The sequence below is a fragment of the Melozone crissalis genome, unplaced genomic scaffold, assembly GCF_028551555.1.
Source record: "Melozone crissalis strain CALT ecotype California unplaced genomic scaffold, PUWL_Pcris_2 ptg000706l_1, whole genome shotgun sequence".
NCBI classification, from domain to species: Eukaryota; Metazoa; Chordata; class Aves; order Passeriformes; family Passerellidae; genus Melozone; species Melozone crissalis.
Genome location: NW_026536365.1, coordinates 1 through 27,066, shown reverse-complemented (window position 1 = coordinate 27,066; position 27,066 = coordinate 1). Strand labels below are relative to the sequence as shown.

The 27,066-nt window shown below is 63.2% G+C and overlaps 1 protein-coding gene across 1 annotated transcript; it reads left to right on the top strand.

Annotated features, from left to right (window-relative positions):
* The first annotated feature begins 254 nt into the window (after positions 1–254).
* Positions 255–26,689, top strand: HCFC1 (host cell factor C1). The gene is given in 28 exon segments (XM_054295399.1): positions 255–378; positions 1,558–1,718; positions 3,764–3,972; positions 5,171–5,255; positions 5,506–5,612; positions 6,720–6,899; positions 7,841–8,022; positions 8,071–8,365; positions 9,225–9,385; positions 10,188–10,385; positions 11,323–11,553; positions 12,243–12,347; positions 14,057–14,279; positions 15,039–15,181; positions 15,738–15,876; positions 16,621–16,826; positions 17,548–19,330; positions 19,418–19,602; positions 20,338–20,799; positions 20,878–20,946; positions 21,066–21,120; positions 22,099–22,494; positions 23,132–23,253; positions 24,117–24,251; positions 24,858–24,893; positions 25,036–25,185; positions 26,293–26,397; positions 26,399–26,689. Coding segments are annotated over 28 exon segments (6,459 nt in total). The 5' UTR covers positions 255–333.
* The last annotated feature ends 377 nt before the right edge of the window (positions 26,690–27,066 follow it).

Genomic DNA, 27,066 nt, shown 5'->3' with positions numbered 1-27,066 from the left:
TGGGATTAGGGCTCATTCCTAGTGTCCCCTTTGTGTCCCTGTCCCTTGTGTGTCCCCAAAGCCACCAACCAGTGGTTCATCCTGGGGGTTCGGGGGACTGTTCTCACTGTCCCTGTCCCCTCAGTGTCCCCACAGCCACCAACCAGTGGTTCATCCTGGGGGTTCAGGGGACTGTTCTCACTGTCCCCCCGTGTTCTTGTCCCCCTTTTGTCCCCTCTGCGTCCCCACAGCCACCAACCAGTGGTTCATCCCGGCCGTGCGCGGGGACATCCCCCGGGCTGTGCCGCCTACGGCTTCGTGTGTGACGGCACGCGGCTGCTGGTGTTCGGGGGCATGGTGGAGTACGGCAAGTACAGCAACGACCTCTACGAGCTGCAGGTACCCCCACAGCGCCTGGGGAACCCCCCTGAGCCCCTTGGGAACCCCCTATAGCACCTGGGGAGCACCTGGGAACCCCCCATAGCCCCTTGGGAACCCCCCTGAGCCCCTTGGGAACCCCTCTGAGCCCCTTGGGAACCCCTCTGAGCACCTGGGGAGCACCTGGGGAACCCCCCATAGCCCCTTGGGAACCCCCCTGAGCCCCTTGGGAACCCCTCTGAGCCCCTTGGGAACCCCCCATAGCACCTGGGGAACCCCTCTGAGCACCTGGGGAGCACCTGGGGAACCCCCCATAGCCCCTTGGGAACCCCCCATAGCCCCTTGGGAACCCCCCTGAGCCCCTTGGGAACCCATCTGAGCACCTGGGGAACTCCTTAGGGCCTCCATGAGCACCTGGGGAATCCCCCCATAGCACCTGGGGAACCCCTCTGAGCACCTGGGGAACTCCCCGAGTCCCTTGGGAACCCCCCTGAGCACCTGGGGAACCCCATGGGGGACCCCCCCCCCCTTGAGACCCTTGGGGACCCCCCTGAGCACCTGGGGAGGACCTGGGGAACCTCTGAGCATGTGGGGAACGCCCCCTTGGAAACCCCCTTGAGCATGTGGGGAGCACCTGGGGAACACCCTGGGAACCCCCCTGAGCACCTGGAGAATCCCCCCTAACCATGAGTGATCCCCTGGGACCCCCACCCAAATACCCTGGAATCCTCCCCAGACTCCCCAGAGCACTCTCCAAACACCGGGGGACCCCCCCTGGGACCACCCCAAAACATTCTAGAACCCCCCCCAAACCATGGGTGACCTCCTGAGACCCTCCCAAAAACTGTGGGACCCCTCAGGACCCCCCCCCCAAACACCTGAGGACCCCTTGGGAGCCCCCCAAAACATTCCAGAGCTCCTCCAAACCGTGGGTGACCCCCTGGGACCCTCCCAAAAGCTGTGGGACCCCCTCAGGACCCCACCCCAGACACTTGGGGACCCCCTGGAAGCCCCCCCCCCCCAAACATCCTGGGACCCCCCCCCCCCAAAAACACCTGGGGACCTCCTGGGACCCTCCCAAACACCTGGGACCCCCCACAGGACCCCTGAACCCCCCAATTTTGGGGTCCCCCTTCCCCCTGGGTGCTCCTCCAATTGCAGACCCCTCCCCAAATCCCACATCTCCCCCCCCCATTCCAGGCCTCCAGGTGGGAGTGGAAGCGGCTGAAGGCGAAGACCCCCAAAAATGGGCCCCCCCCTTGTCCCCGGCTGGGCCACAGCTTCTCCCTGGTGGGCAACAAGTGTTACCTGTTCGGGGGGCTGGCCAACGACAGCGAGGACCCCAAAAACAACATCCCCCGGTAAGGGGCACCCCAAAACCTCAGAGCACCCCAAAACCCTGGAGGAACCCCAAAAACCCCGGGAATCTGTGAGGGGGGGGGGCTTGGGGCTGGTTTGGGGGGTGTGGGGGTGAGATTGAAACTGGGGTTGTTTTTAGGGGGCATCCCAAAACCTCAGGGCGCCCCAAAATTTCAGGGTCACCCCAAAAATCTTGGGGATAACTGGAGGGCTTGGGCCTGGTTTGGGGGGTGTGGGGGTGAGGCTGAAACATTTGGGGTTGTTTATAGGGGGCACCCCAAAATCTTAGGGTACCCCAAAACCATGGGGACACCCCAAAAATCTTGGGGATAACTGGAGGGGGCTTGGGTCTGGTTTGGGGGCACACAGGGATTTTTGGGGGGCATGGGGGTGAGCCTGAAACATTGGGGTCATTTTTCGGGGGGCACAGGGACCCTTGGGGGGCCCTACAGGTGATCCCAAAACCCTGGGAGTTACTGGGAAGGCAGGGGGACACCCCAAAACCCCAAGAATAGGGTTGAGATGGGGGACTTGGGGACATCTGGGGGGCACAGGAGTGACCCCAAAACTTTTGGGTCATTTTTGGGGCAACACAGGGATCCCTGGCAGGGGCACAGGTGACGCTGGCACCATTCTGAGTCAATTTTAGGAGATTTGAGAACCCTTTTAGGGTTATCTTGTGTCCATAAATATCCTTTTAGGGTCCCATGTCCCCCAACACCCTTTTAGGACAATTCCTACATATCCAAACACCCTTTTAGGATTTTTTTTTGGGATCTCCTGACCTTCTCAACCCCCTCTCCACACACCTAAACCACCTGCACACGTGGGCACAGGTGTTTTTGGGACCCTGGGCACATTTTATGGGATTTAGGGGCCTTTTAGGGCAATCCCACATATCCAACCACCCTTTTAGGGTTTTCTTGGGGTTTTCTGACTTTCTGAACCGCCTGCACACATGGGCACAGGTATTTTTGGGACCACCCTGGGTGCATTTTATGGCATTTAAGGCACCTTTTGGTGCAATCCCATATCCCCAGCCTCCCTTTTGGGACAGTCCCACATATCCAAACACTCTTTTAGGATTTTTTTTTTTTGGGATCTCTTGACCTTCTCAACCCCCTCTCCACCCACCTGAACCACCTGCACACGTGGGCACAGGTGTTTTTGGGACCACCCTGGCTGCGTTTTATGGGATTTAAACGACCTTTTATGGCAATCCCATATCCCCAAACACCCTTTTAGGGTTTTTTTGGGGTCTACTGACCTTCTCAACCCCCTCCCCACACACCTGCACCGCCTGCGCACATGGGCACAGGTGTCTTTGGGACCACCCTGGCTGCGTTTTATGGGATTTAAGGCACCTTTTAGGGCAATCTCATATCCCCAGCCTCCCTTTTAGGGCAGCCCCACATATCCAACCACCCTTTTAGGGTTTTTTTGGGATCCCCAGACCTTCTTAATCCCTTCCCCAGGTACCTGAACACCTGCACATGTGGGCACAGGGGTCTTTGGGGCCACTTTGAGTACATTTAATGGGATTTAAGGCGCCTTTTAGGGGTGTCCCATATTCCTAGCCATCCTTTTGGGGGTGTTCTATATCCCCAGCACTCTTTTAGAGTAGTCCCACATATCCAACCACCCCTTTTAGGGTTTTTTTGGGGTCTCCTGACTTTCTGAACCACCTGCACACGTGGGCAGAGGTGTTTTTGGGACCACCCTGGCTGCATTTGTGGGATATAAGAGACTTTTCAGGGCAACCCCATATTTCTGACCACCCTTTTAGGGCAGTCCCACATATCCAAGCACCCTTTTAGGGTGTTTTTGGGGTCTTCTGACCTTCTCAACCCTCTCCCCACACACCTGAACCACCTGCGCGCATGGGCAAAGGTGTTTTTGGGACCACCCTGGCTGCATTTGTGGGATATAAGGGACATTTTAGGGCCATCCCGTATTCCTGACCATCATTTTTAGGGTACTCCCGCATATCCAACCACCCTTTTAGGGCTTTTTATAGGATCTGCTGACCCCATACCCCTTTCCCCAGGTACCTGAACGACCTGTACGTGCTGGAGCTGCGCCCGGGCTCGGGGGTGCTGGCCTGGGACATCCCCATCACTTACGGGGTGCTGCCCCCTCCCCGGGAATCCCACACGGCCGTGGTGTACACGGAGCGCGACGGGCGGCGCTCGCGCCTCGTCATCTACGGGGGCATGAGCGGCTGCAGGCTGGGGGACCTGTGGACGTTGGATATTGGTACGGGGGATTTGGGGGGTTTTAGGGGGTGTTTGTGGGGTTTGGAGGGGGTTTTATGGGGTTTGGAGGGGTTTTGGGGTCAGGGGAATGGGCGTTACTGGGGAATGTTGGTGTCTACGGGGGCATGAGCTGCTGCAGGCTGGGGGATTTTTGGACGTTGGATATTGGTACGGGGGATTTGGGGGGTTTTATGGGGTGTTTGTGGGGTTTGGAGGGGTTTTATGGGGTTTGGAGGGGTTTTTGTGGTGTTTGGAGAGGTTTTGGGGTCAGGGGAATGGGGATTAGTGGGGGACAGTGTCATCTATGGGGGCATGAGCGGCTGCAGGCTGGGGGATTTATGGACGTTGGATATTGGTACGGGGGATTTGGGGGGTTTTATGGGGTTTTTGTGGTGTTTGGAGGGGGTTTTGGTGGGGGTTTGGGGGGGTTTTGGGGTCAGGGAAGCGAGGGGTAATGAGGGACATTGGGAGACGTTGGCATTTATGGCAGAGGGCATGAGAGGCTGTAGGCTGGGGGACCTGTGGACATTGGATATTGGTACGGGGGATTTGGGGGGTTTTATGAGGGATTTATGGGGTTTTTGTGAGGTTTAGAGGGGTTTTACGGGGGTTTGGAGGGGGTTTGGGGTCAGGGGAATGAAGGGTGGTGAGGGACATTGGGAGATGTTGACATCTCTGGGGGCATGAGCGGCTGCAGGCTGGGGATTTATGGACATTGGATATTGGCATGGGGGGTTTTGGGGTTTTTATGGGGTTTTTAATGGGTTTTGGAGGGTTTTGTGGGGTTTGGAGGGGTTTTGGAGTTAGGGGAGTGAGGGATTTCTGGGAGACGTTGGCATCTACGGGGGCATGAGCGGCTGCAAGCTGGGGGAACTGGATATTGGTATGGAGAGTTTTGTGGGATTTTTAAGGTATTTGGGGGGTTTTTGGGGGTTTTTAAGGGATTTGGGGTCCGGGTAATGGAGGATATTGAGGGACGTTGGGGGATGTTGGCGTCTACGGGGGCATGAGCGGCTGTTTTCTTATATTTTCAGTAGTTTTGGGGCCGTTCCTTCGCATTTTGGGGTTGTTTCTTCCCATTTTGAGTTAATTTCTTCACAACCTGAGGGACTTTGGGGCTGTTTTCCCACATTTTGGGTGGTTTTGGGGCCATTTCCTCACATTTTGGGGCCATTTCCTCACATTTTTGGGGTTTCCAGAGACGCTGACCTGGAACAAGCCGAGCCTGAGCGGGGTCGCTCCCCTGCCCCGCAGCCTCCACTCAGCCACCACCATCGGCAACAAGTGAGTCTGGGGGTGACCCCCCTCCAAAAAAAAACCCCCAAATCACCCCCCTGACCCCCCCTTTATCCTGGGGGGGTCCCTTTGTGTCTCTGTCCTCTTCCTGGGAGGGGTTGAGGTCATTAGGGGGGGGATGTTTTGTTTTAATTTAATTTTTTAATTGATATGGGCAATTTCGTGACCCCCCCCCAAAGATGAAAATTTTGGAGGTGGGGGTCTCTGGGTGTCCCCCTGACTCTCTTCCCCCCCCCAGGATGTACGTTTTTGGGGGGTGGGTGCCCCTGGTGATGGATGACGTGAAGGTGGCGACGCACGAGAAGGAGTGGAAGTGCACCAACACCCTGGCCTGCCTGAACCTGGGTGAGGAGGGGGCTTGGGACCCCCAGAACTGACCCCAAATCCACCCTAAAACCCCACAAACCCACCCTGAAACACCCCAAACCTCAGCCAAGGTGAGGAGGGGGCTTGGGACCCCCAAAACCCACCCCAGATCTGTTCTGGGACCCCCAAAACTGTCCCCAGATCCACACCTCCCAAATCCTCTCCAAATCCTCCCCAAATTCATCTCTGAGCCCACCAAACCCTTCCTCAATCCCCCCCAAACCCCTCTGTGACCCCCCCAAACCCCTCCCTGAGCCCCCCAAATTCCTCCAGACCCCTGGGTGCCCCCCCCAGCCTCGATGGCCTGGGAGCCACTGGTGCTGGAGCCCCTTGAGGAACCCCCAGACCCCTCCCCAAACCTGTCTGTGACCCCAAAACCTCTGCCTAAATCCCCCCAAATCCCTTCCTGACACCCCCAGACCCCTGTGTGACCCCCCCCAAACCCTTCTGTGCCCCCCAGACTCAATGGCCTGGGCACCCCTGGTGCTGGAGACCCTGGAGGAACCCCCAGACCCCTCCCCAAACCCCTGCGTGACCCCCAAACCCCTCTGTGGCACCTTCAAACCCCCCCAGACCCCTCTCTGACACCCCCAAACCCATCTGTGACCCCTGTGTGCCCCCCCAGACTCGATGGCCTGGGCACCCCTGGTGCTGGAGACACTGGAGGAACCCCCAGACCCCTCCCCAAACCCCACTCTGAAGCCCCCAAACCCCTCCCCAAATCCCCCCAAACCCCTCCCTGACCCCCCCAGACTCCTCTGTGACCCCCCCAAACCCCTCATGTCCCCCCAGACTTGATGGCCTGGGAGCCCCTGGTGCTGGAGACCCTTGAGGAACCTCAGACCCCTCTCCAAACACCCCCAAACCCATCTGTGACCCCCTCATGTCCCCCCCAGACTCGATGGCCTTGGAGCCGCTGGTACTGAAGACCTTTGAGGAACCCCCAGACCCCTCCCCAAACACCCCACTTTGACCACCCAAACCCCTCTGTGGCACCTTCAAACCCCCCCAAACCCCTCCCTGACACCCCCAAACCCCTCTGTGACCCCCCCAAACCCCTCTGTGACCCCCTCATGTCCCCCCCAGACTCGATGGCGTGGGAGCCGCTGGTGCTGGAGACGCTGGAGGACAACGTGCCGCGGGCCCGCGCCGGGCACTGCGCCGTGGCCATCGCCACCCGCCTGTACATCTGGAGCGGCCGCGACGGCTACCGCAAGGCCTGGAACAACCAGGTGTGCTGCAAGGACCTGTGGTACCTGGAGACAGGTGAGTCTGGGGGGGCTGGAACAACCTGGGGGGGCTGCAGGGACCTGTGGTACCTGGTGACAGGTGAGTAACCCAAGTGTGACAAAGGTGTAACCGAGCTACAACCCAGGTTTAGCTTGGGTGTGACACAGATGTAACCGAGGTGTCACCCAGGTGTGATGTGAGTGGTACAGGTGTACCCAGATGTGCCCCAGGTGCGATATGAGTGGTACAGGTGTACCCGCCTGTACCCTGGGTGTACCCCAGGCGTACCCATCTGTACCCCAGGTGTACCCAGGTGTGATATGAGTGGTACAGATGTACCCAGGTGTACCCAGGTATGGTATGAATGATACAGGTGGACCCTGGTGTACCCAGGTATGATATGATGCGTGGTCCAGGTGTACCCAGGTGTACCCAGGTGGGTTATGAGTGGTACAGGTGTATCCAGGCATGCCCCACCTGTACCCAGGTGTACCCCAGATGTGATATGAGTGGTACAGGTGTAGCCAGGTGTACTCCAAGTGAACCAGATGTTATATAGGTATCATCTACCTGTACCCAGGTGTGATATGAGCGGTACAGGTGTACCCCAGGTGTACCCACCTGTACCCCAGGCATACCCCAGGTGTAGCCAGGTGTGATATGAGTGGTACAGGTGTACCCAGGTGTAGCCAGGTGTGATATGAGTGGTACAGAGGTACCCAGGTGTACCCAGGTATGGTATGAATGATACAGGTGTACCCAGGCATGCCCCACCTGTACCCAGGTGTACCCCAGGTGTGATATGAGTGGTACAAGTGTACTCCAGGCGTACCCAGGTGTACCCAGGTGTACCCTGGCATACCCAGGTGTACCCCAGGCGTACCCAGGCGTACCCAGGCGTACCCAGGTGTACCCAGGTGTACCCCAGGTGTACCCAGGTGTACCCCGGCATACCCAGGTGTCCCCTCTCCCCGCAGAGCGCCCGCCGGCGCCGGGCCGCGTGCAGCTGGTGCGCGCCAACACCACGTCGCTGGAGGTGAGCTGGGGCGCGGTGCCCACGGCCGACTCGTACCTGCTGCAGCTGCAGAAGTACGAGCTGCCCGCCGCGCCCGCGCCGCCGCCCGTGCCCTCGGTGCCCGCCAACCCCCCCAAGAGCCCCGCGCCCGCCGCGCCCGCGCCGCCGCCCGCGCCCCCCGCCCTGCCCCAGCTGGGGGGCGTGGGGCTCACCCTGCTGCCCCCGCCCGCCGCGCCCCCCAACCCGCCCGGCGTCGCCGCCGCCGCCGCCGCGGCCGCTGTGGGGACGGCGGGGACGGCGGCGGGGACGGCAGGGACAGGCGGCGGCGGCGGCACCGCCGGGGGGGTGGCGGCGGTGGCGGCGGCCACGGCGGGGACGGCGGGGGCGGTGGCGGCGCCCCCCGGGGCCACCCTGCAGGTGCTGCCCGCGGCCGGGGGGGCAACGGCGGCGGCGGCGAGCGGAGCGGCCACGGCGGGGAGGGCACCTGGTGAGTGACACTGGGGACACTGGGGGGGCACGGAGGGGAGATGGAGACATGGGGGACGTCGGGGAGGGGATGGGGATGCTCGGGACACTGGGGACGTGGTGGGGTGGAATGGGGACATTAAGGACACGGGGGGAGATGAGGAGATTTTGAGGGGGAATGGGGATATTGGGAGATGGGGACATTGAGGGGAGGTGGGGACATGGGGGGGAGATGGGGACATTTGGAACACGGGGACATTGAAGATATGGGGGGAGATGGGGAGATTGTGGCGGGGAATGGGGATGTTGGGGACATGAGGGGGGAAATGGGGACATGGGGGACATTGAGGGGGGAAATGGGGACATTGGGGATATGGGGGCAATGGGGACATTGTAGGGGGGAAATGGGGACATGGGGGGAGATGGGGACACTGTGGGGACATTGAGGGGGGAAATGGGGACATTGAGGACACAAGGGGGAGAGATGGGGACATTTGGAACATGGGGACATTGAAGATATGGGGGGAGATGGGGAGATTGTGGCGGGGAATGGGGACACTGGGGGACCATGGGGGAGGCAGAGATGGGGACGTTGGGAAATGGGGACATTAAGGGGGACATTGCAGTGGACGTGGTGGGGCAGGGATGAGCACACTGGGGACATTGGAAGGGGACATGGAGGGGATATTGGGGACATGGGGGGGACATTGGGATGGCGGGGACACTGAGAGGGACAGGAGGGTGCTGAGGGTGACAAGGGACACAAGGGATGTCCCTGGGTGTCCCTGTCCCCACCCAGATGTCCCGGCATTGCTGAGGGTGACACGGGGGATGTCCCTGTGTGTCCCTGTCCCCACCCTGACCCCCGTGTCCCCTCCCAGGTGTCCCGGCGGTGCTGAAGGTGACCGGTCCCCCTGCGGCCACCGCGGGGCCCCCGTTGGTGACGGTACGCTCGGCCGGGCCCGGCAAGGCCCCGGTGACGGTGACATCGCTGCCCGCCGGCGTCAGGATGGTGGTGCCCACCCAGAGCCCCCAGGGCACGGTGAGAGCGGGCACACCTGGGCACACCTGGGGGGACGGGGTGGGGGGGGACATGGGGAGGGGTCCTGGGGGGGGGGTCAGGGACACGGGGAGGGGACCTGGGGGTGGTTGGGGACTGAGGGAGGGATCCCTGGGGGGATAGTGGGGCCACAGGTGTGACACAGGTGAGCCCCAGGGGGTACCTGGGGACACAGGTGTGACAGAGGGAGTACATGGGTGACACAGGGGGTTCCTGGGTGTCGCGTTGCTGTGCCAGGCGTGCCCCAGGTATACCCAGGTGTGACCAGGTGCCCCTAGATGTGCCTAGGTGTGAGCAGGTGCCCTCCCAGCTGTGCCCAGGTGTGCTTAGCTGTGCCCCCAGGTGTGCTCAGGTGTCCCCAGGTGTGCTCAGGTGCCCCCAGGTGTGTCCCCAACTGTGCTCAGGTGTGTCCCCAGATGTGCTCAGGTGTGTCCCTAGCTGTCCCCAGGTGTTCATAGGTGTGCTCAGGTGTCCCCAGGTGTGTCCCCTCGCAGGTGATTGGCAGCAGCCCCCAGATGAGCGGCATGGCCGCCCTGGCCGCAGCCCTTAGCTGTCCCCAGCTGTCCCTAGCTGTCCCCAGGTGTCCCCAGGTTGTTCAGGTGTGTCCCCAGGTGTGCTCAGGTGTCCCCTGTCCCACAGGTGATCGGCAGCAGCCCCCAGATGAGCGGCATGGCCGCTCTGGCTGCAGCAGCCACAGCCCCCAGGTGTCCCCCTAGCTGTCCCCAGGTGTCCATAGGTGTCCCCAGGTGTGTCCCCAGGTGTGCTCAGGTGTGTCCCCTCACAGGTGATCGGCAGCAGCCCCCAGATGAGCGGCATGGCCGCCCTGGCCGCAGCGGCCGCGGCCACCCAGAAGATCCCCCCGGCCTCGGCGCCCACCGTGCTCAGCGTCCCCGCCGGGGCCACCATCGTCAAGACGGTGGCCGTGACCCCCGGGGCCACCACCCTGCCCGCCACCGTCAAGGTGGCCTCGTCACCCGTCATGGTAGGGGACGCTGCGGGGGCTGGGGTGGCACTGGGGGGTGTCGTTGTCACCGTGGTGTCACCAGGGCTTGGGTGGCACTGGGGTGGTACTGGGTGACTTGAGGTGACGCCGTGGTGTCACCAGCAGCCTTGTGGGTGTCCCCACGCTGTCCCCACAACATCCCCCATCATGTCCATCTCCCCACTGTGTCCCCACCATGTCCCCATGCTGTCCCCAACATGTCCCCTTGATCTCCACATGTGTCCCCACACTGTCTCCTCCGTATCCCCACCATGTCTCCACCCTGTCCCCTCAATGTCCCCACGCTGTCCCCACCATGTCCCCACCATGTCCCTACTCTGTCCTTTCCATCTCCCTAAAATGTCCCACAATATCCCCACAATGTCCCCATCGTATCCCCATGCTGTCCCCTCAATCTCCCCACATGTCCCCACCGTGTCCCCACACTGTGCCCTCAATGTCCCCACCATGTCCCCCTGTGTCCCTGCCGTGTCCCCGCCGTGTCCTCCACCATGACCCCTCAATGTCCCCTCAATCTCCCCACCATGTCCCCTCAATGTCCCACCATGTCCCCACCATGTCCCCCTGTGTCCGTGCCGTGTCCCCGCCGTGTCCTCCACCATGTCCCCTCAATCTCCCCACAATGTCCTCCACCATGTCCCCTCATGTCCCCTCAATGTCCCCCCATGTCCCCACCATGTCCCCTCAATGTCCCACCATGTCCCCACCGTGTTCCCTCAATCTCCCCTCAATCTCCCCACCATGTCCCCCTGTGTCCCCACACTGTCCCCGCCCTGTCCCCACCATGTCCCCTCAATCTCCCCACAATGTCCTCCACCATGTCCCCTCAATGTCCCCCCACGTTCCCACGCTGTCCCTGTGCTGTCCCCACATGTCCCCATCGTGTCCCCAACGCTGTCCCCACGTGTCCCCCCAGGTGAGCAACCCCGCCACGCGCATGCTGAAGACGGCGGCGGCCCAGGTGGGCACGGCGGGGGCGTCACCCGCGGCCACCAACGCGGCCACCCGGCCCATCATCACCGTGCACAAGTCGGGGACGGTGACGGTGGCCCAGCAGGCCCAGGTGGTCACCACCGTGGTCGGAGGGGTCACCAAGACCATCACGCTGGTCAAGAGCCCCATCTCCGTGCCGGGGGGCAGCGCCCTGGTGAGGGGGGACGTGTTTGGGGACATTCAGGGGGTGGGACACGGGTTTGGGGACATTTGTGGGGTGGGACATGGATCTGGGGACATTGGGAGTGTGGGGACACGAGTTTGGGGATGTTGGGGGGGACATTGGTGGGGGGCGCAGGTTTAGGGACATGGGTTTGGGGAGAGGGGGACATTGAGGAGGGGACATGGGTTTGGGAACGGGGGGGAAATGGGTTTGGGGACATTGGGGAGGGGACGGGGGGGACACTGAGGGGGAACATGGGTTTGGGGACAGGGGAGATAGTGGGTGGAGGGGGACATGGCTTTGGGGACAGGGACATTTTGGGGGGTGGGAACATGGGTTTGGGGACATTGGGAGTGTGGGGACACGGATTTGGGGATATTGGCGGGGACACAAGTTTGGGGACATTAGGGGGGACAGGGGTTTGGGGACAGGGAGGACACTGGGGAGGGGACACAGGTTTGGGGACACGGGACATTGGGGGGGGTGGGGACATGAATTTGGGGGGGTTTGGGGTGATGGACCCCTGGATTTGGGGACAGAAGGGGACGTTGGTGGGGTGGGGACACAGATTTGGGGGTCTTGGGGAGGGGGATATGGGGAGGGCACAGATTTGGGGGGGGGATATGGGGGGGACACAGATTTGGGGGGGGGGGGTCTCTGACCCCTCTTGAACCCCCCAGATCTCCAACCTGGGCAAGGTGATGTCGGTGGTGCAGACGAAACCTGTGCAGAGCTCGGCTGTCACCGGGCAGGCCTCGAGCGGCCCCGTCACCCAGATCATACAGGTGACACCCCAGAATCCCCCAAAACTGCCCCCAAAATTACCCCCAAAGCCCTGAGACCCCCCCCCAAAATCCCCCCTCACTATCACCAGGCAGGCCTGGAGCGGCCCCGTCACCAGATCGTACAGGTGACACCCCAAAATCCCCCAAAACTGCCCCCAAATTATCCCCAAAGCTCTGAGATCCCCCAAAAACCCCCTCAGCTGTCACCGGGCAGGCCTGGAGCGGCCCCGTCACCCAGATCATACAGGTGACACCCCAGAATCCCCCAAAATTACCCCAAAACTGCCCCCAAAATTACTCCAAAATCACCCCGAAAATACCCCAAAATTACCCCAAATCACTGAAACCCCTCAAGCCTCTGAGTCCCTGCCCAAAATTCACTGACCACTCCCCCCTGAGTGACCACTCCCCTGTCTGACCACTCCCCTGAGTGACCACCCCCTCAAGTGACCCCACCCTGATTGACCACTCCCCAAGTGACCACTCCCCTGAATGACTGCCTCCCCTCCCTGCCTGACCACTCTCCGAGTGACCACTTCCCTGTCCGACCACTCCTCTGAGTGACCCCCCAGCCCCGAGTGACCACTCCCCGAGTGACCGTCCCCCCAAGTAACCACCTTCCCGAGTGACCACTCCCCGAGTGACCGTCCCACTGAGTGACCCCCTCCCAAGTGACCACCCCCCTGAATGACCACCCCCTGAGTGACCACTCCTGTGTGACCACTGTCTCCTGCATTGACCACTCCCCTGAGTGACCCCTCCTCTCACTGACCATTCCCTGAGTGACCCCCACAGCCCCGAGTGACCACTCCCCTGAATGACCACTCCCCAAATGACCACTACCCTGACTGACCACTCCCTCAGTGACCACCCCACTGAGTGACCTCCCTGACTGACCACTCCTCTGAGTGACCCCCTCCCAAGTGACCACTCCTCTGAGTGACCACTCCCCTGAATGACCACTCCCCAAGTGACCACTCCCCTGACTGACCACTCCCTGAGTGACCCCCCCCCAAGTGACCACTCCCCTGACTGACCACTCCCCTGAATGACCACTCCACAAATTACCACTCCCCCTCAAGTGACCACTCCCCAAGTGACCATCGCACTGAGTGACCCCCTCACCCTGAGTGACCCCCACCCTGAATGACCCCCTCCCAACTGACCACTCCTCAAGTGACCACTCCCCTGACTGACCACTCCCTGAGTGACCCCCTCCCAAGTGACCACTCCCCTGAATGACCACTCCACAAATTACCACCCCCCCTCAAGTGACCACTCCCCTGACTGACCACTCCCTGAGTGACCCCCTCCCAAGTGACCACTCCTCCGAGTGACCACTCCCCTGAATGACCACTCCCCAAGTGACCACTCCCCAAGTGACCATCCCACTGAGTGACCCCCTCCCAAGTGACCACTCCTCCGAGTGACCACTCCCCTGAATGACCACTCCCCAAGTGACCACTCCCCTGACTGACCACTCCCTGAGTGACCCCCTCCCAAGTGACCACTCCCCAAGTGACCATCCCACTGAGTGACCCCCCACCCTGAGTGACCCCCACCCTGAGTGACCACTCCCTGAGTGACCACCCCCCTGAATGACTTCCTACCCTGAGTGACCCCCTCCTTGAGTGGCCACTCCCCAAATGACCACTCCCCTGAGTGACCCCTCCCCAAATGACCACTCCCCTCGCTGTCCCCCTCCCCAGACCAAGGGCCCCCTGCCCGCGGGGACCATCCTGAAGCTGGTGACGTCGGGGGAGGGGAAGCCCACCACCATCCTGACCAGCACGCAGGCGGGGGCGGGGGCGGCCAAGCCCCCCACCATCCTGGGCATCAGCAGCGTGTCCCCCAGCACCACCAAGCCCGGCACCACCACCATCATCAAAACCATCCCCATGTCGGCCATCATCACCCAGTCGGGGGCTACCGGTGAGTGAGACCCCTCCCCAAATTAACTGAACCCGTCCTGAGACCCCCAAACCATCCCCGAGACCCCCGAACCATCCCTGACCTCCCTGAGACCCCCAAACCACCCCTGACCTCCCTGAGACCCCTAAACCTCCCTGAGACCCCATCCTTGGTATCACCCCCATCATCAAAACCATCCCCATGTCGGCCATCATCACCCATCTGGGGGCTACTGGTGAGTGAGACCCCTCCCCAAATTACCCTGAGATCCCTGAACCATCCCTGAGACCCCCCAAACTCCCCCATCCCCTCAATCCGCCATCGCCACCCAGTCAGGGGCCACCAGTGAGTGACAGGGGGTGACCCCCGTGTCCCCCTGACCCATGTCCTGCCCTGTCCCCCCTGTGTGTGTCCCTGTCCCCCTGCTGACCCTCTTGTGACCCCCCCATGTCCCCCCTGACCTATGTCCCTGTCCCCCCATGCCCCTGTGACCCTGCTGACCCCCTTGTGTCCCTCTGTGACCTCCCCCATGTCCCTGTCCCTCTGCTGACCCCCTCCATGTCCCCGTGACCCTGCTGACCCCTCCATGTCCCCGTGACCCTGCTGACCCCTCCATGTCCCCCCGTGACCCCCTGTGTCCCTGTCCCCCTGTGACCCCCCCCATGACCCTGCTGACCCCTCCATGTCCCCCCATGACCCCCCATGTCCCTGTCCCTCTGTGATCCCCCCTGTCACCCCCCATGTCCCCCCATGACCCCGCTGACCCCCCGGTGTCCCCAGGTGTCACCAGCAGCCCCGGGATCAAGTCGCCCATCACCATCATCACCACCAAGGTGATGACCTCGGGCACCGGCACCCCCGCCAAGATCATCACGGCTGTCCCCAAGCTGGGCGGGGGACACGGCCAGCAGGGCGTGACACAGGTGAGGCCGCACCTGGGGACACCTGAACCACCCTGGGGACACCTGGGGACAGCTGAACCACCCTGGGACACCTGAACAGGCACCTGGGGATACCTGGGGACACTTGAACAGGCACCTGGGGACACCTGAACAGGCACCTGGGGGCACCTGAACTACTCTGGGGACACCTGAACTACCCTGGGGACACCTGAATGGGCACCTGGGGACACCTGAGCCACCCTGGGGACACCTGGGAACACCTGAGACTGGGAGAGTTCAAGGACAATGGAGGGGACAGGGGAGGGGTCACATGGGGAGGGTTTGGGGACACCGGGATGGGGTCACCTGAGGGTTTGGGGACATTGATGACAGTGGCAAGGGGGGTTTGGTGACATTGGGGACGCCAATGTGGTCACCTCAGGGATTGGGGACATCAGTGACCGTGTCAAGGGGGGTTTGGGGACATTGATGATAATGTCAAGGGGGGTTTGGTGACAATGGCAGGCTGTCCCCAAGGGGTCCCGGCCCCGAGGGCCCCCAGGTGACAGCGGTGTCCCCATTGTCCCCGTGTCCCCAGGTGGTGCTGAAGGGAGCCCCGGGCCAGCCGGGGACCATCCTGAGGACGGTGCCCATGGGGGGCGTCCGGCTGGTCACCCCCGTCACCGTCTCGGCCGTCAAGCCCACAGTGACCACGCTGGTGGTCAAGGGCACCACCGGTGAGTGGGGTCAGTGGGTCATCTACGGGTCACCTCTGGGTCACTGGGGTGGTCACTTGTGGTCACGGGTCACCTCTGGGTCACTGGGGTGACCATTCTGGTGGTCAAGGGCACCACCGGTGAGTTGGGGGTCACTCTGGGGGTCATTGGGTCATCTGTGGGTCACTGGGATGGTCAGTTGTGGTCAAGGGTCACCTCTGGGTCACTGGGGTGACCAGTCTGGTGGTCAGTGGCACCACCGGTCACTGGAGATGTCATTGGGCCATCCAGGAGTCACTGGGGTGACCATTCTGGTGGTCAAGAGTCAGCTCTGGGTCACTGGGGTGACCACTAAGGTCAGGGGTCACCTCTGGGTCACTGGGGTGACCAGTCTGGTGGTCCAGGGCACCACTGGTCACTGGAGGGGTCATTGGGGGGGTCATTGGTCCATCCAGGGGTCACTGGGGTGGTCACTTGTGGTCAAGGACACCACTGGTAGGGGTGGGGGGTTACCAGGGGGTCATTGGGTCACTGAGAGGTCGCTGGAGGGGTCACCATGGGGACACTGAGGTGACCCAGTGACCCCCAGAGTGACCCCCACTCATTGAAGGGGTCATGGGGACAGTGGGGGGACACCAGGAGGTCACTTGGGGGGCGGGGGTCACTGTCTTGGGGAAGGGTCACCATGGGGTCACTGTGTCACCACGGGGTCACTTTGGGGTCACTTTCCTGACCGGTCACTCACGGCCCTCGTGTCCCCTGCAGGTGTGACCACGCTGGGGACGGTGACAGGGACAGTGTCCACCAGCCTGGCCGGAGGGGCAGGTGGCCACAGCGCCACGGCCTCGCTGGCCACCCCCATCACCACGCTGGGGACAATCGCCACCCTGTCCAGCCAGGTGCTGAACCCTGCGGCCATCACGGCCACCGCGGCCGGGGGCGGCCTGGGGACACCGACCATCACCATGCAGGTGAGGGGACACTGGGGACATTGGGGACACCGACCATCACCATGCAGGTGAGGGGACACTGGGGACATTGGGGACACCGACCATCACCATGCAGGTGAGGGGACACTGGGGACATTGGGGACACCGACCATCACCATGCAGGTGAGGGGACACTGGGGACATTGGGGACACTGACCATCACCATGCAGGTGAGGGGACACTGGGGACATTGGGGACACTGACCATCAACCATGCAGGTGAGGGGACACTAGGGGGACACTGGACCTGGGGACACCAACCATCACCATGCATGTGGGGGGACACTGGGGACACTGAGCATCACCATGCAGGTGAGGGGACATTTGGGACAGGGGGGATACTGGGGACACCGACCATCACCATGCAGGTGAGGGGACACTGGGGACATTGGGGACACCGACCATCACCATGCAGGTGAGGGAACATTAGGGACAGGGGGGACACTGGGGACATTTAGGACACTGGGGACACTGACCAGTACCACGCATGTGAGGGGACAGTGGGGACATTGGTGACACTGGGGACATCTGAGGTGTCCCCAAATGCCGCTCAGCCCCAGCTGTGCTGACAGGAGTAGGGAGGGGACACTGTGGAATTTGGGGTGACACAAGGTCGGGGGGGTCACAGAGCTTTGAGGCTGGGGACAGGGGGCGGTGCCTGTGCTCAGTGCCACCTGCCCTGACCCCCCCCCGTGGGGACACAGCCGGTGTCCCAGCCCACGCAGGTGACGCTCATCACCACGCCCAGCGGCGTCGAGGCCCAGCCCGTCCACGACCTCCCCGTGTCCATCCTGGCGTCCCCGACGGCCGAAGGTCCCCCCGCGGCCACCTCGGGGGGCGGCAGCCTGGCCGAGCCCCCCCCGGCCGAGGCCGCCCCGGGCACCGTCACCCTGGTGTGCTCCAACCCGCCCTGCGAGACCCACGAGACGGGGACGACCAACACGGCCACCACCAGCCTGGTGGCCAACGTGGGCACGGGGACGGGGGCGCAGCTGCAGCTGCAGCTCTGCGAGGACGCGGGCGGGGGGACGGCGGTGGTGGCAGCGCCGCCCCGGGCCTGCTCCAACCCCCCCTGCGAGACCCACGAGACCGGGACCACCAACACCCCCACGGCGGCGGGGACGGCGCGCTTGGGGACGCCGGGGGCGCCGCCCTGCCCCACGCAGCAGACGGTGGCCACGGGGACGACGATGACGGCGCGGTTGTGTCCCCCCGATGGTGGCGGCGGCGGTGGTGGTGGTGGTGGCAGCGGTGTCACCTCGTGCCAAACGCAGGAGGCCGCCCCGTGCCAAACGCCCTGGGGACAGCCTGAGGTGGGGACGGTCACTGCGGCCACCACGGCGAGCTGTGAGAGCCCCGCGGGGACACGGCTGTGTGCCAACCCGCCCTGCGAGACCCACGAGACGGGGACAACCAACACGGTGACGGTGACAGGGACACGGCTGTGCTCCAACCCTCCTTGTGAGACCCACGAGACGGGGACAACCAACACGGTGACAGTGACAGGGTCACAGCTCTGCTCCAACCCGCCCTGTGAGACCCATGAAACAGGGACAACCAACACGGTGACAGTGACAGGGACACGGCTGTGCTCCAACCCTCCTTGTGAAACCCACGAGACGGGGACAACCAACACGGTGACAACCACGGGGACACGGCTCTGCTCCAACCCGCCCTGTGAGACCCATGAAACTGGGACAACCAACACGGTGACAACGACAGGGACACGGCTGTGCTCCAACCCTCCTTGTGAAACCCACGAGACGGGTACAACCAACACGGTGACAGTGACAGGGTCACAGCTCTGCTCCAACCCGCCCTGTGAAACCCACGAGACGGGGACAACCAACACGGTGACAACGACAGGGACACGGTTCTGCTCCAACCCGCCCTGTGAGACCCACGAGACGGGGACAACCAGCACGGCCACCACCACCACGGCCACCTCGCGCCCCCCGCCCGAGTCGGGGACAGCAGCGGTGCCACCGCCTCGAGGTGTCCCCCCCTGCTCCAACCCCCCCTGCGAGACCCACGAGACGGGGACGACCAACACGGTGACAACGACATCGTCGCAGCTCTGCTCCAACCCTCCCTGTGAAACCCACGAGACCGGGACCACCAACACGGCCACCACGGCCACCGCGGGCTCCCGGCCGGGTGACACCACCACGGCCACCAGCGCTGCCACCACGGCCACCACCTCCAGCACGGGGGGGTCCCCGCCTTGTGCCAACCCCCCCTGCGAGACCCCCGAGAGCGGGACCACCAGCACGGCCACCACCAGAGCGGGCTCCTCGCCCTGCCAGAGCCACCAGAGCGGTGCCACCGGCACGGCCGCCACCGAGGGGGTGACACCGCCCCCGCCCTGTGCCACCACCGCTGCCACCAGCCCCCCCCGCGCCTGCTCCAACCCCCCCTGCGAGACCCACGAGACGGGGACAACGGCCACGGCCACCACGGTCACCGCCAGCATGGGCGCCAGCCAAGGTGACCCCTGAATTGTCCCCAGATTGTCCCCAAATCGTCCTTGCTTTGGGGTGGTGCCTCGCTGACCCCTCCCCGTTGTCCCCACAGAGCCCCCCCCGCCGGCTGCCAACGGGCAGGGGGAGGGGGAGACCCCCCCCAGCGAGGCCGGGGGTCCCCCCGTGCCCCCCCCCGGGACCCCCAGCCCCGGCCCCAGCGGCGGCACCGGGACCCCCCAGCCCCGGGCGGTCACCACGGTCACTCAGTCCACGCCAGCGCCGGGGCCGGCCGTGCCGGTGAGCAGGGCTGGGGACACTGGGGACAGGGTTGGGGACACTGGGGAGGGGGGTGGGGACAGGGGGGAGGGGGTTTGGGGACAGTGGGAGACGGTTTGGGGACATTAAAAGGGGATTTGGAGACATTAGAAATGGGTTTGGGGACATTAAAAGGGGATTAGGGGACACTGGGAGGGGATTTGGGGACACTGGGAGGAGGTCTGGGGGCATTAAAATGGGATTTGGGGATATTGGGGAGGGTTGGGGATATTAAAAAGGGGGTTTAGGGGCACTGGGGAGGGGTTTGGGGACATTGGGGGAGGATTTGGGGACATTGGGAGCGGGTTTGGGGACAATGAGGGGGGGTTGAGGGCATTGGAAGGGGTTTGGGGGCAGTGGGAGGTGGTTTGGGACACTGGGGAGGGGGTTTGGGGACAGTGAAGAGGGATTTTGGGACACTGGGAGGGGCTTTGGGGACATTAAAAGGGGATTTGGGGACACTGGAGCTCACTGGGACCATGGTTGGGGAGGTTTTGGGGACACTGGGAGGGGGTTTGGGGACACTGTGGGGAGATCTGAGGACACTGGGAGGAGCTCTGGTGACACCAAGGGTGCCCTAAGCACCGTGGCACTGCCACCCGGGACTTCCTGGTGCCTCTGGAGGCCCCCAAGTCCCCATTTCGGGGTGGTGGGGTGGGGTCTCTTCATCTCTCCCCCCCCAACCCCATTTCCTCTCCCCTTTCCCCCCCCCCCCAGACCATCTCGTCGCTGACCGAATCCCCCCCGGCACCCCCCGAGACCCCCCCAAGCACCACCACCACCACCACCACGCCCACCCCTCCTGGAGACCCCCACCCATCCCAGGACCCCTCCTCAGCCTCGGCCACGTCCCCGTCGCCCCCCGGGCCCGAGGCCGCGCCCCCTGCCCAGGCCGGGTCGGAGCCCGGGGGCTCCCCGGAGCCGCTGGCCGTGGTGGTGCTGCCCCCGAGCGCGGCCGAGGGCGGCCCGGCCGAGGGGCTGGCGCTGCCCCCCGAGCTGCTGGCCGAGGCGGGGGGCGCGGGGGGACCCCCGGGGCTGACCCCCGAGGAGCTGGCGGTCACCGCGGCGGCCGAGGCGGCGGCGGCGGCTGCGGCCAGCGAGGAGGCGCAGGCGCAGGCCCTGGCCATCCAGGCCGTGCTGCAGGCGGCGCAGCAGGCCGTCATGGGTCAGTCTGGGGGGGTCCTGAGGGGTTTGGGGGGTTCTGAGAGGGGTTTGGGGTGTCCTGGGGTGGTCTCATGGTCATGCTGGTGACCCCAGGCCGAGGCCCTGGCCATCCAGGCCGTGCTGCAGGCGGCGCAGCAGGCCGTCATGGGTCAGTTTGGGGGGGTTTTGGGGCAGTTTGGGGGGTCCTGAGAGGGTTTGGGTGGCATTTAGGGGGTCCTGAGGGGTTTTGGGGGTGATGGGATAGTCCCATGGTCATGGCAGTTCCATGGTGGTGACCCCAGGCCCAGGCCCTGGCCATCCAGGCCGTGCTGCAGGCGGCGCAGCAGGCCGTCATGGGTCAGTTTGGGGGGGCTTTGGGGGGTCCTGGGGGGGTTTGGGGGCAGTCACTGGGGTCTCAGTCCCATGGTGGGTGGTCCCATGGTTATGGGGGTGGCACAGTGGGGACCAGGGTGACCCCATGGAGTGCATTTTGGGATGATGGCATGGATTTTCAGGTGACCCCAATGAGCCCACAGGGTGGATTTTGGGGACCCTCATGGCGTCGATTTTGGGCTGACCTCAGTGACCCCATGGTGGGGGGGGTGGATTTTGGGGTGACCCCAATGGCCCCACAAAGTAGATTTTAGGCTGACCCAAATAACCCCACAGGGTGGATTTTGGGGTGACCCCACAGTGGAGGAGTTGAATTTTAGGATGAGGCCATAGGATGAATTTTGGGATGACCACAATGACCCCACGGAGTAGATTTTGGGCTGACCCCAATGACCCCATGGGATGGATTTTGCGCTGGCCCCACAGTGGAGGAGTTGAATTATAGGATGACCCCAATGACCCCATGGGGTGAATTTTGGGGTGACCCCAATGACCCCATGGGGTGGATTTTGGAATGACCCCAGTGACCCCATGGGGTGGATTTTGGACTGACCCCAATGACCCCATGGGGTGGATTTTGGGCTGACCCCACAGTGGAGGAGTTGAATTTTAGGATGACCCCAATGACTCCATGGTGGGGGGCTGAATTTTGAGGTGACCCCAATGACCCCACAGGCAGGTTGGGGCTGGATTTTAGGATGACCCCATGGGGTGGGTTTTGGGATGACCCCAATGACCCCACAGGCAGGTTGGGGCTGGATTTTAGGATGACCCCATGGGGTGGGTTTTGGGATGACCCCAATGACCCCACAGGCAGGTTGGGGCTGGATTTTAGGATGACCCCATGGGGTGGGTTTTGGGATGACCCCACAGGGTACATTTTGCGATGACCCCAGTGACCCCACACCTGACCTGTCCCCGCTGTCTGTCCCCTCCCCACAGGCACATCGGAGCCGCTGGAGCCCGGCGAGCCCGGGGGGGGCCCCTCGGAGCTGGGGGGCGCCCTGGGGGTCTCGGAGGCCGCGGGGGGCGCGGGGGGGGCGCTGCCCCTGGTGCTGACCCAGCAGGACCTGGCGGCGCTGGTGCAGCACCAGCAGCACCTGGCCGAGGCCGGGACCCCCCCCGCGGCCCCCCCCGCGCCCCCCGCCCCCGCCCCGCCCCCTCCCGCCCCCGCCGCGCCCCCCCAGGCGGCCGCGCCCCCTCCCCATTTGCCCACCGAGGCCTTGGCCCCCGCCGACAGCCTCAACGACCCCGCGGGCGACGCCAACGGCCTGGGGGAGCTGGGCACGGTGCCCGGGGGGGGCGCCCCCGCCGCCCTGCTGCCCCCCCCCGGCGACGGTGAGACACCTGGGGGGGGGATCTGGGGGTGGGACCCCCACTCATGGCAAGGGGGGAATGGGAAATGGGGACCTTTGGGGGTGTGGGGGGGGGTGTGGGGGGAAGGCGTCCTTTGGGGGTGTGAGACCCCTGCCCACGGCAATTTTGGGGGGAATGGGGTCCTTTGGTGGTGGGGGACCCTCGCCCATGGCAATGGTGGTGGGGGGAAATGGGGTCCTTTGGGGGTCCTTTAAGGGGGGTTTGTGGGGTGGGGAGGGGTCTGGGATCCGTGGGGGAGCACCCATTTTTGGGGGGGGGGGTCCTTTTAGGGGATGTTTATGGGGTGGAGGGGGTCCCGGGGGGGGCCCATGGAGGGCTTTGGGACCCTTTTGGGGAGGGGGTCTTTTGGGTGTGTTTAGGGGGTGGGGAGGGGTCTGGGACCCATGGAGGGGGGGCAGCCACAGAAAGGGGGGAGACCCAGAAAGGGTGGGGGGACACCCATGGAGGGGTTTGGGACCCCTTAGAAGGGCACCCATGGCAAGGGGGGGGGCACCCCTAGGGTTGGTTTGTGACCCCACTGCTGACATTGGGGTGGGTGAGGAATGCAGTGGGGATTTTTTTAAGCCCTCTCCCCAATTTTTTGTGGCCCCCCCCCCAGGCCTGGCCCCCTCGAGCGCCTTCGTGGCCCCCCCAGGCCCCACGGTTGCCCCCAGCCCCGCCAAGCTGCAGGCGGCCGCCGCCCTGGCCGAGGTGGCCAACGGCATCGAGAGCACCCCCGTGGTGAGTGAGGGGGGAAATTCACCTGGAAATCACCCCAAAATCATCACAATCCCACCCAAAAATCACCCCCAAAATCATCACAAACCCACCTCAAAATCCAACCCAAAATTATCATAAACCCACCCGAAAATCACCCCCAAAATCCTCATAAACCCACACAAAAATCTCTCCCAAAATCCTCACAAATCCAGCAAAAAATCCTCACAAATCCTCCCAAAAATCCCCCCAAAATCCTCACAAACCCACCCAAAAATCCCCCCCAAAATCCTCATAAACCCACCCGAAAATCACCCCCAAAATCCTCATAAACCCACACAAAAATCCCCCCAAAATCCTCACAAACCCACCCAAAAATTCCCCAAAAACCCTCACAAACACACCCAAAAATCACCCCTAAAATCATCACAAATCCACCTCAAAATCCAACCCAAAATCCTCACAAACCCACCCAAAAATCACCCCCAAAATCATCACAAACCCACCCAAAAATCCCCCCCAGAATCCTCACAAACCCACACAAAAATCTCTCCCAAAATCCTCACAAATCCACCAAAAAATCCCCCCCAAAAATCCTCATAAACCCACCCAAAAATCACCCCCAAAATCCTCATAAATCCGCCCAAAAGTCCCCCCTGAAATCCTCACAAACCCACCCAAAAATCACCCCCAAAATCCTCACAAACCCACCCAAAAATTCCCCAGAAATCCTCATAGATCCCCCCTAAATCCAACCAGGAATTTCCCTAAAATCTCCCTCAAAATTCTTCCAATTTACCCCCAAATTTTCCCCCATAAAATCCCCCAATTTCCCCCATAAAATCCCCAATTTCCCCCTAAAACTCCCCAAACCCTCTCCCTGCCAGAAGCCGGAGCCAGGGGCGCCGCCCAAGGCGCTGCCCAAGAAGGAGAACCAGTGGTTCGACGTGGGCGTCATCAAGGGCACCACCATGATGGTCACCCACTACTTCCTGCCCCCCGACGACGCGCCCCCGGCCGATGTGAGTGACCCCGGGCATGGGGACAGACGTGGGGACGCGGGGACAGACACGGGGACAGCCAGGGACAGCCCTGGGGACACAGAGACAGACATGGGCACAGACGTGGGGGTCATCAAGGGCGCCACCATGATGGTCACCCACTACTTCCTGCCCCCCAGTGACGCTCCCCCGACTGACGTGAGTGACGTGGGACAGGCATGGGGACATGGGGGACAGACACAGGGACAGCCCTGGGATGGCCAGGGACAGACATGGGGGCAGCCCCTGAGGATATCCAGGGGACACAGGGACGGCTCTGGGAGAGGCTCTTGGCATTGGGGACATCCCTGGGACAGCCCTGGGGACAGCTCTGGGACACCAGGGACAGCTCTGGGGACAGCCCTGGGGACATGGAGACAGCCTTGGGGACAGGATCATGGCATTGGGGACACCCATGGGGGACAGCCCTGAGGACACTGGGGACAGCTCTGGGGACATCCAGGGCCAGCTCTGGGACAGGCTCATGGCTTTGAGGACGTGCCCTGGGACAGCTCTGGGACACCCATGGGGGACAACCCTGGGTTCTCTGTCCTCGCCGTGTCCCCACCGTGTCCCCCTGTCCCCTAGGACGACGCCTCGGGGGTCCCGGACCACTCGCAGCTGTGGTGCCATGGGCTGTCCCCAATGTCTGGGGGGTTTCTCTGTCCATGTCCCTGGCTCTGGGAGTGTTCCTGTCCCCATGTCCCCACCGTGTCCCCCTGTCCCCACAGGACGACGCCTCGGGGTCCCGGACCACTCGCAGCTGCGCCGCCAGGAGCTGCAGCCGGGCACGGCGTACAAGTTCCGCGTGGCCGGGCTCAACGCCTGCGGCCGCGGGCCCTTCTCGGAGCTGTCGGCCTTCAAAACCTGCCTGCCCGGCTTCCCCGGGGCGCCCTGCGCCATCAAGATCAGCAAGGTGACCCTGGCAGAGACCCCAGACCCAAAACAGGGACCCCAGACCCATAACGGGGACCCCAACCCATGGGGGAGCCCATGACATCAACCCCAACCCAAACCCAACCTGACCTGATCCAATCTGACCTGACCCAACCCAACCCCATCCCTGCCCGGCTTCCCTGGGGCGCCCTGCGCCATCAAGATCAGCAAGGTGACCCTGGCAGAGACCCCAGACCCAAAACAGGGACCCCAGACCCATAACGGGGACCCCAACCCATGGGGAGCCCATAACATCAACCCCAACCCAAACCCAACCTGACCTGATCCAATCTGACCTGACCCAACCCAACCCCATCCCTGCCCAGCTTCCCAGGGGCGCCCTGCGCCATCAGGATCAGCAGGGTGACCCCAGACCCATAACAGGGACCCTGGACCCACAGCAGGGACCCTCCTGTGTCCCCCCATGTCCCCCACCTCTCATAGCCCCCCGTACCCCCCATGTCCCCCACACCTAACCCGTTGTCCCCTCTGTGTCCCCCTTGACCCCCATGTTCCCCACACCTGTGTCCCCTCATGTTCCCTGTGTCCCCCTCTGTCTCCCATGTCCCCCACACCTGAACCCGTGTCCCCTGTGTCCTCCCTGGCCCCTCCGTGTCTCTCATGTCCCCCACGCCTGACCCAGTGTCCCCCTGCGTCCCCTTTGTCCCTTTGTCCCTCTGTCCCCCATGTCCCCCACACCTGACTCCATGTCCCCTGTGTCCTCCCTGACCCCTCTGTGTCCCTGTGTCCCCCACACCTGACCCTGTGTCCCCCTTGACCCCCATGTCCCCCACACCTGACCCTGTGTCCCCCTCTGTCCCTCCATGTCCCTGTGTCCCCCACACCTGTCCCTGTGTCCCCCATGTCCCTCTGTCCCCCCATATTGCCCACACCTAACCCCATGTCCCTCTGTCCCCCCCATGTCCCTCTGTCCCCCCTTGCCCCCATGTCACTCTGTCCCCCATGCCCCCCTGATCCCCCCATGTCCCCATGTCCCTCTGTCCCCCATGCCCCCCTGATCCCCCCGTGTCCCTCTGTCCCCCATGCCCCCCACACCTGACCCGTTGTCCCCCCCCTGTGTCCCCAGAGCCCCGACGGGGCGCACCTGACGTGGGAGCCGCCGTCGGTGACGTCGGGGCGCATCGCCGAGTACTCGGTGTACCTGGCCATCCAGGGGGGGCCCGGGGGGGGCCCCGAGGCGCGCGGGGGGGGGCGCCCAGCTGGCCTTCATGAGGGTCTACTGCGGGCCCAGCCCCTCGTGCCTGGTGCCGGCCTCCAGCCTGGCCAGCGCCCACATCGACCACACCACCAAGCCGGCCATCATCTTCCGCATCGCCGCCCGCAACGACAAGGGCTACGGGCCCGCCACCCAGGTGCGGTGGCTGCAAGGTGGGTCTGGGGGCTCTGAAATGAGTCTGGGGGCTGCGCACCCCCTGGGGGAGGCTGTGGGAGCAGGATTGTCCCCCTGCAGTGACAAGGGCTAACGGCCCTGCCACCCAGGTGCGGTGGCTGCAAGGTGGGTCTGGGGGCTCTGAAATGAGTCTGGGGGCTGCACACACATGGGGGTCCCTGTGGGAGTGAGTATGGACAGTGCCAGGGGTGCTGTGAGGGTCTGTGACCATGAGGGCTACGGCCGTGCCACCCAGGTGCGGTGGCTGCAAGGTGGGTCTGGGGCTCTGCTGTGAGTGTGAAATGGGTCTGGGGGCTGCACACCCCTGGGGGTCCCTGTGAGGCTGGGCAGGTGGGTGTGGGACTGTGCCCCACCCTGCCAAGGACAAGGGCTACGGCCCCACCACCCAGGTGCGGTGGCTGCAAGGTGGCTCTGGAGGCTCTGAAATGGGTCTGGGGGCTCTGAAATGGG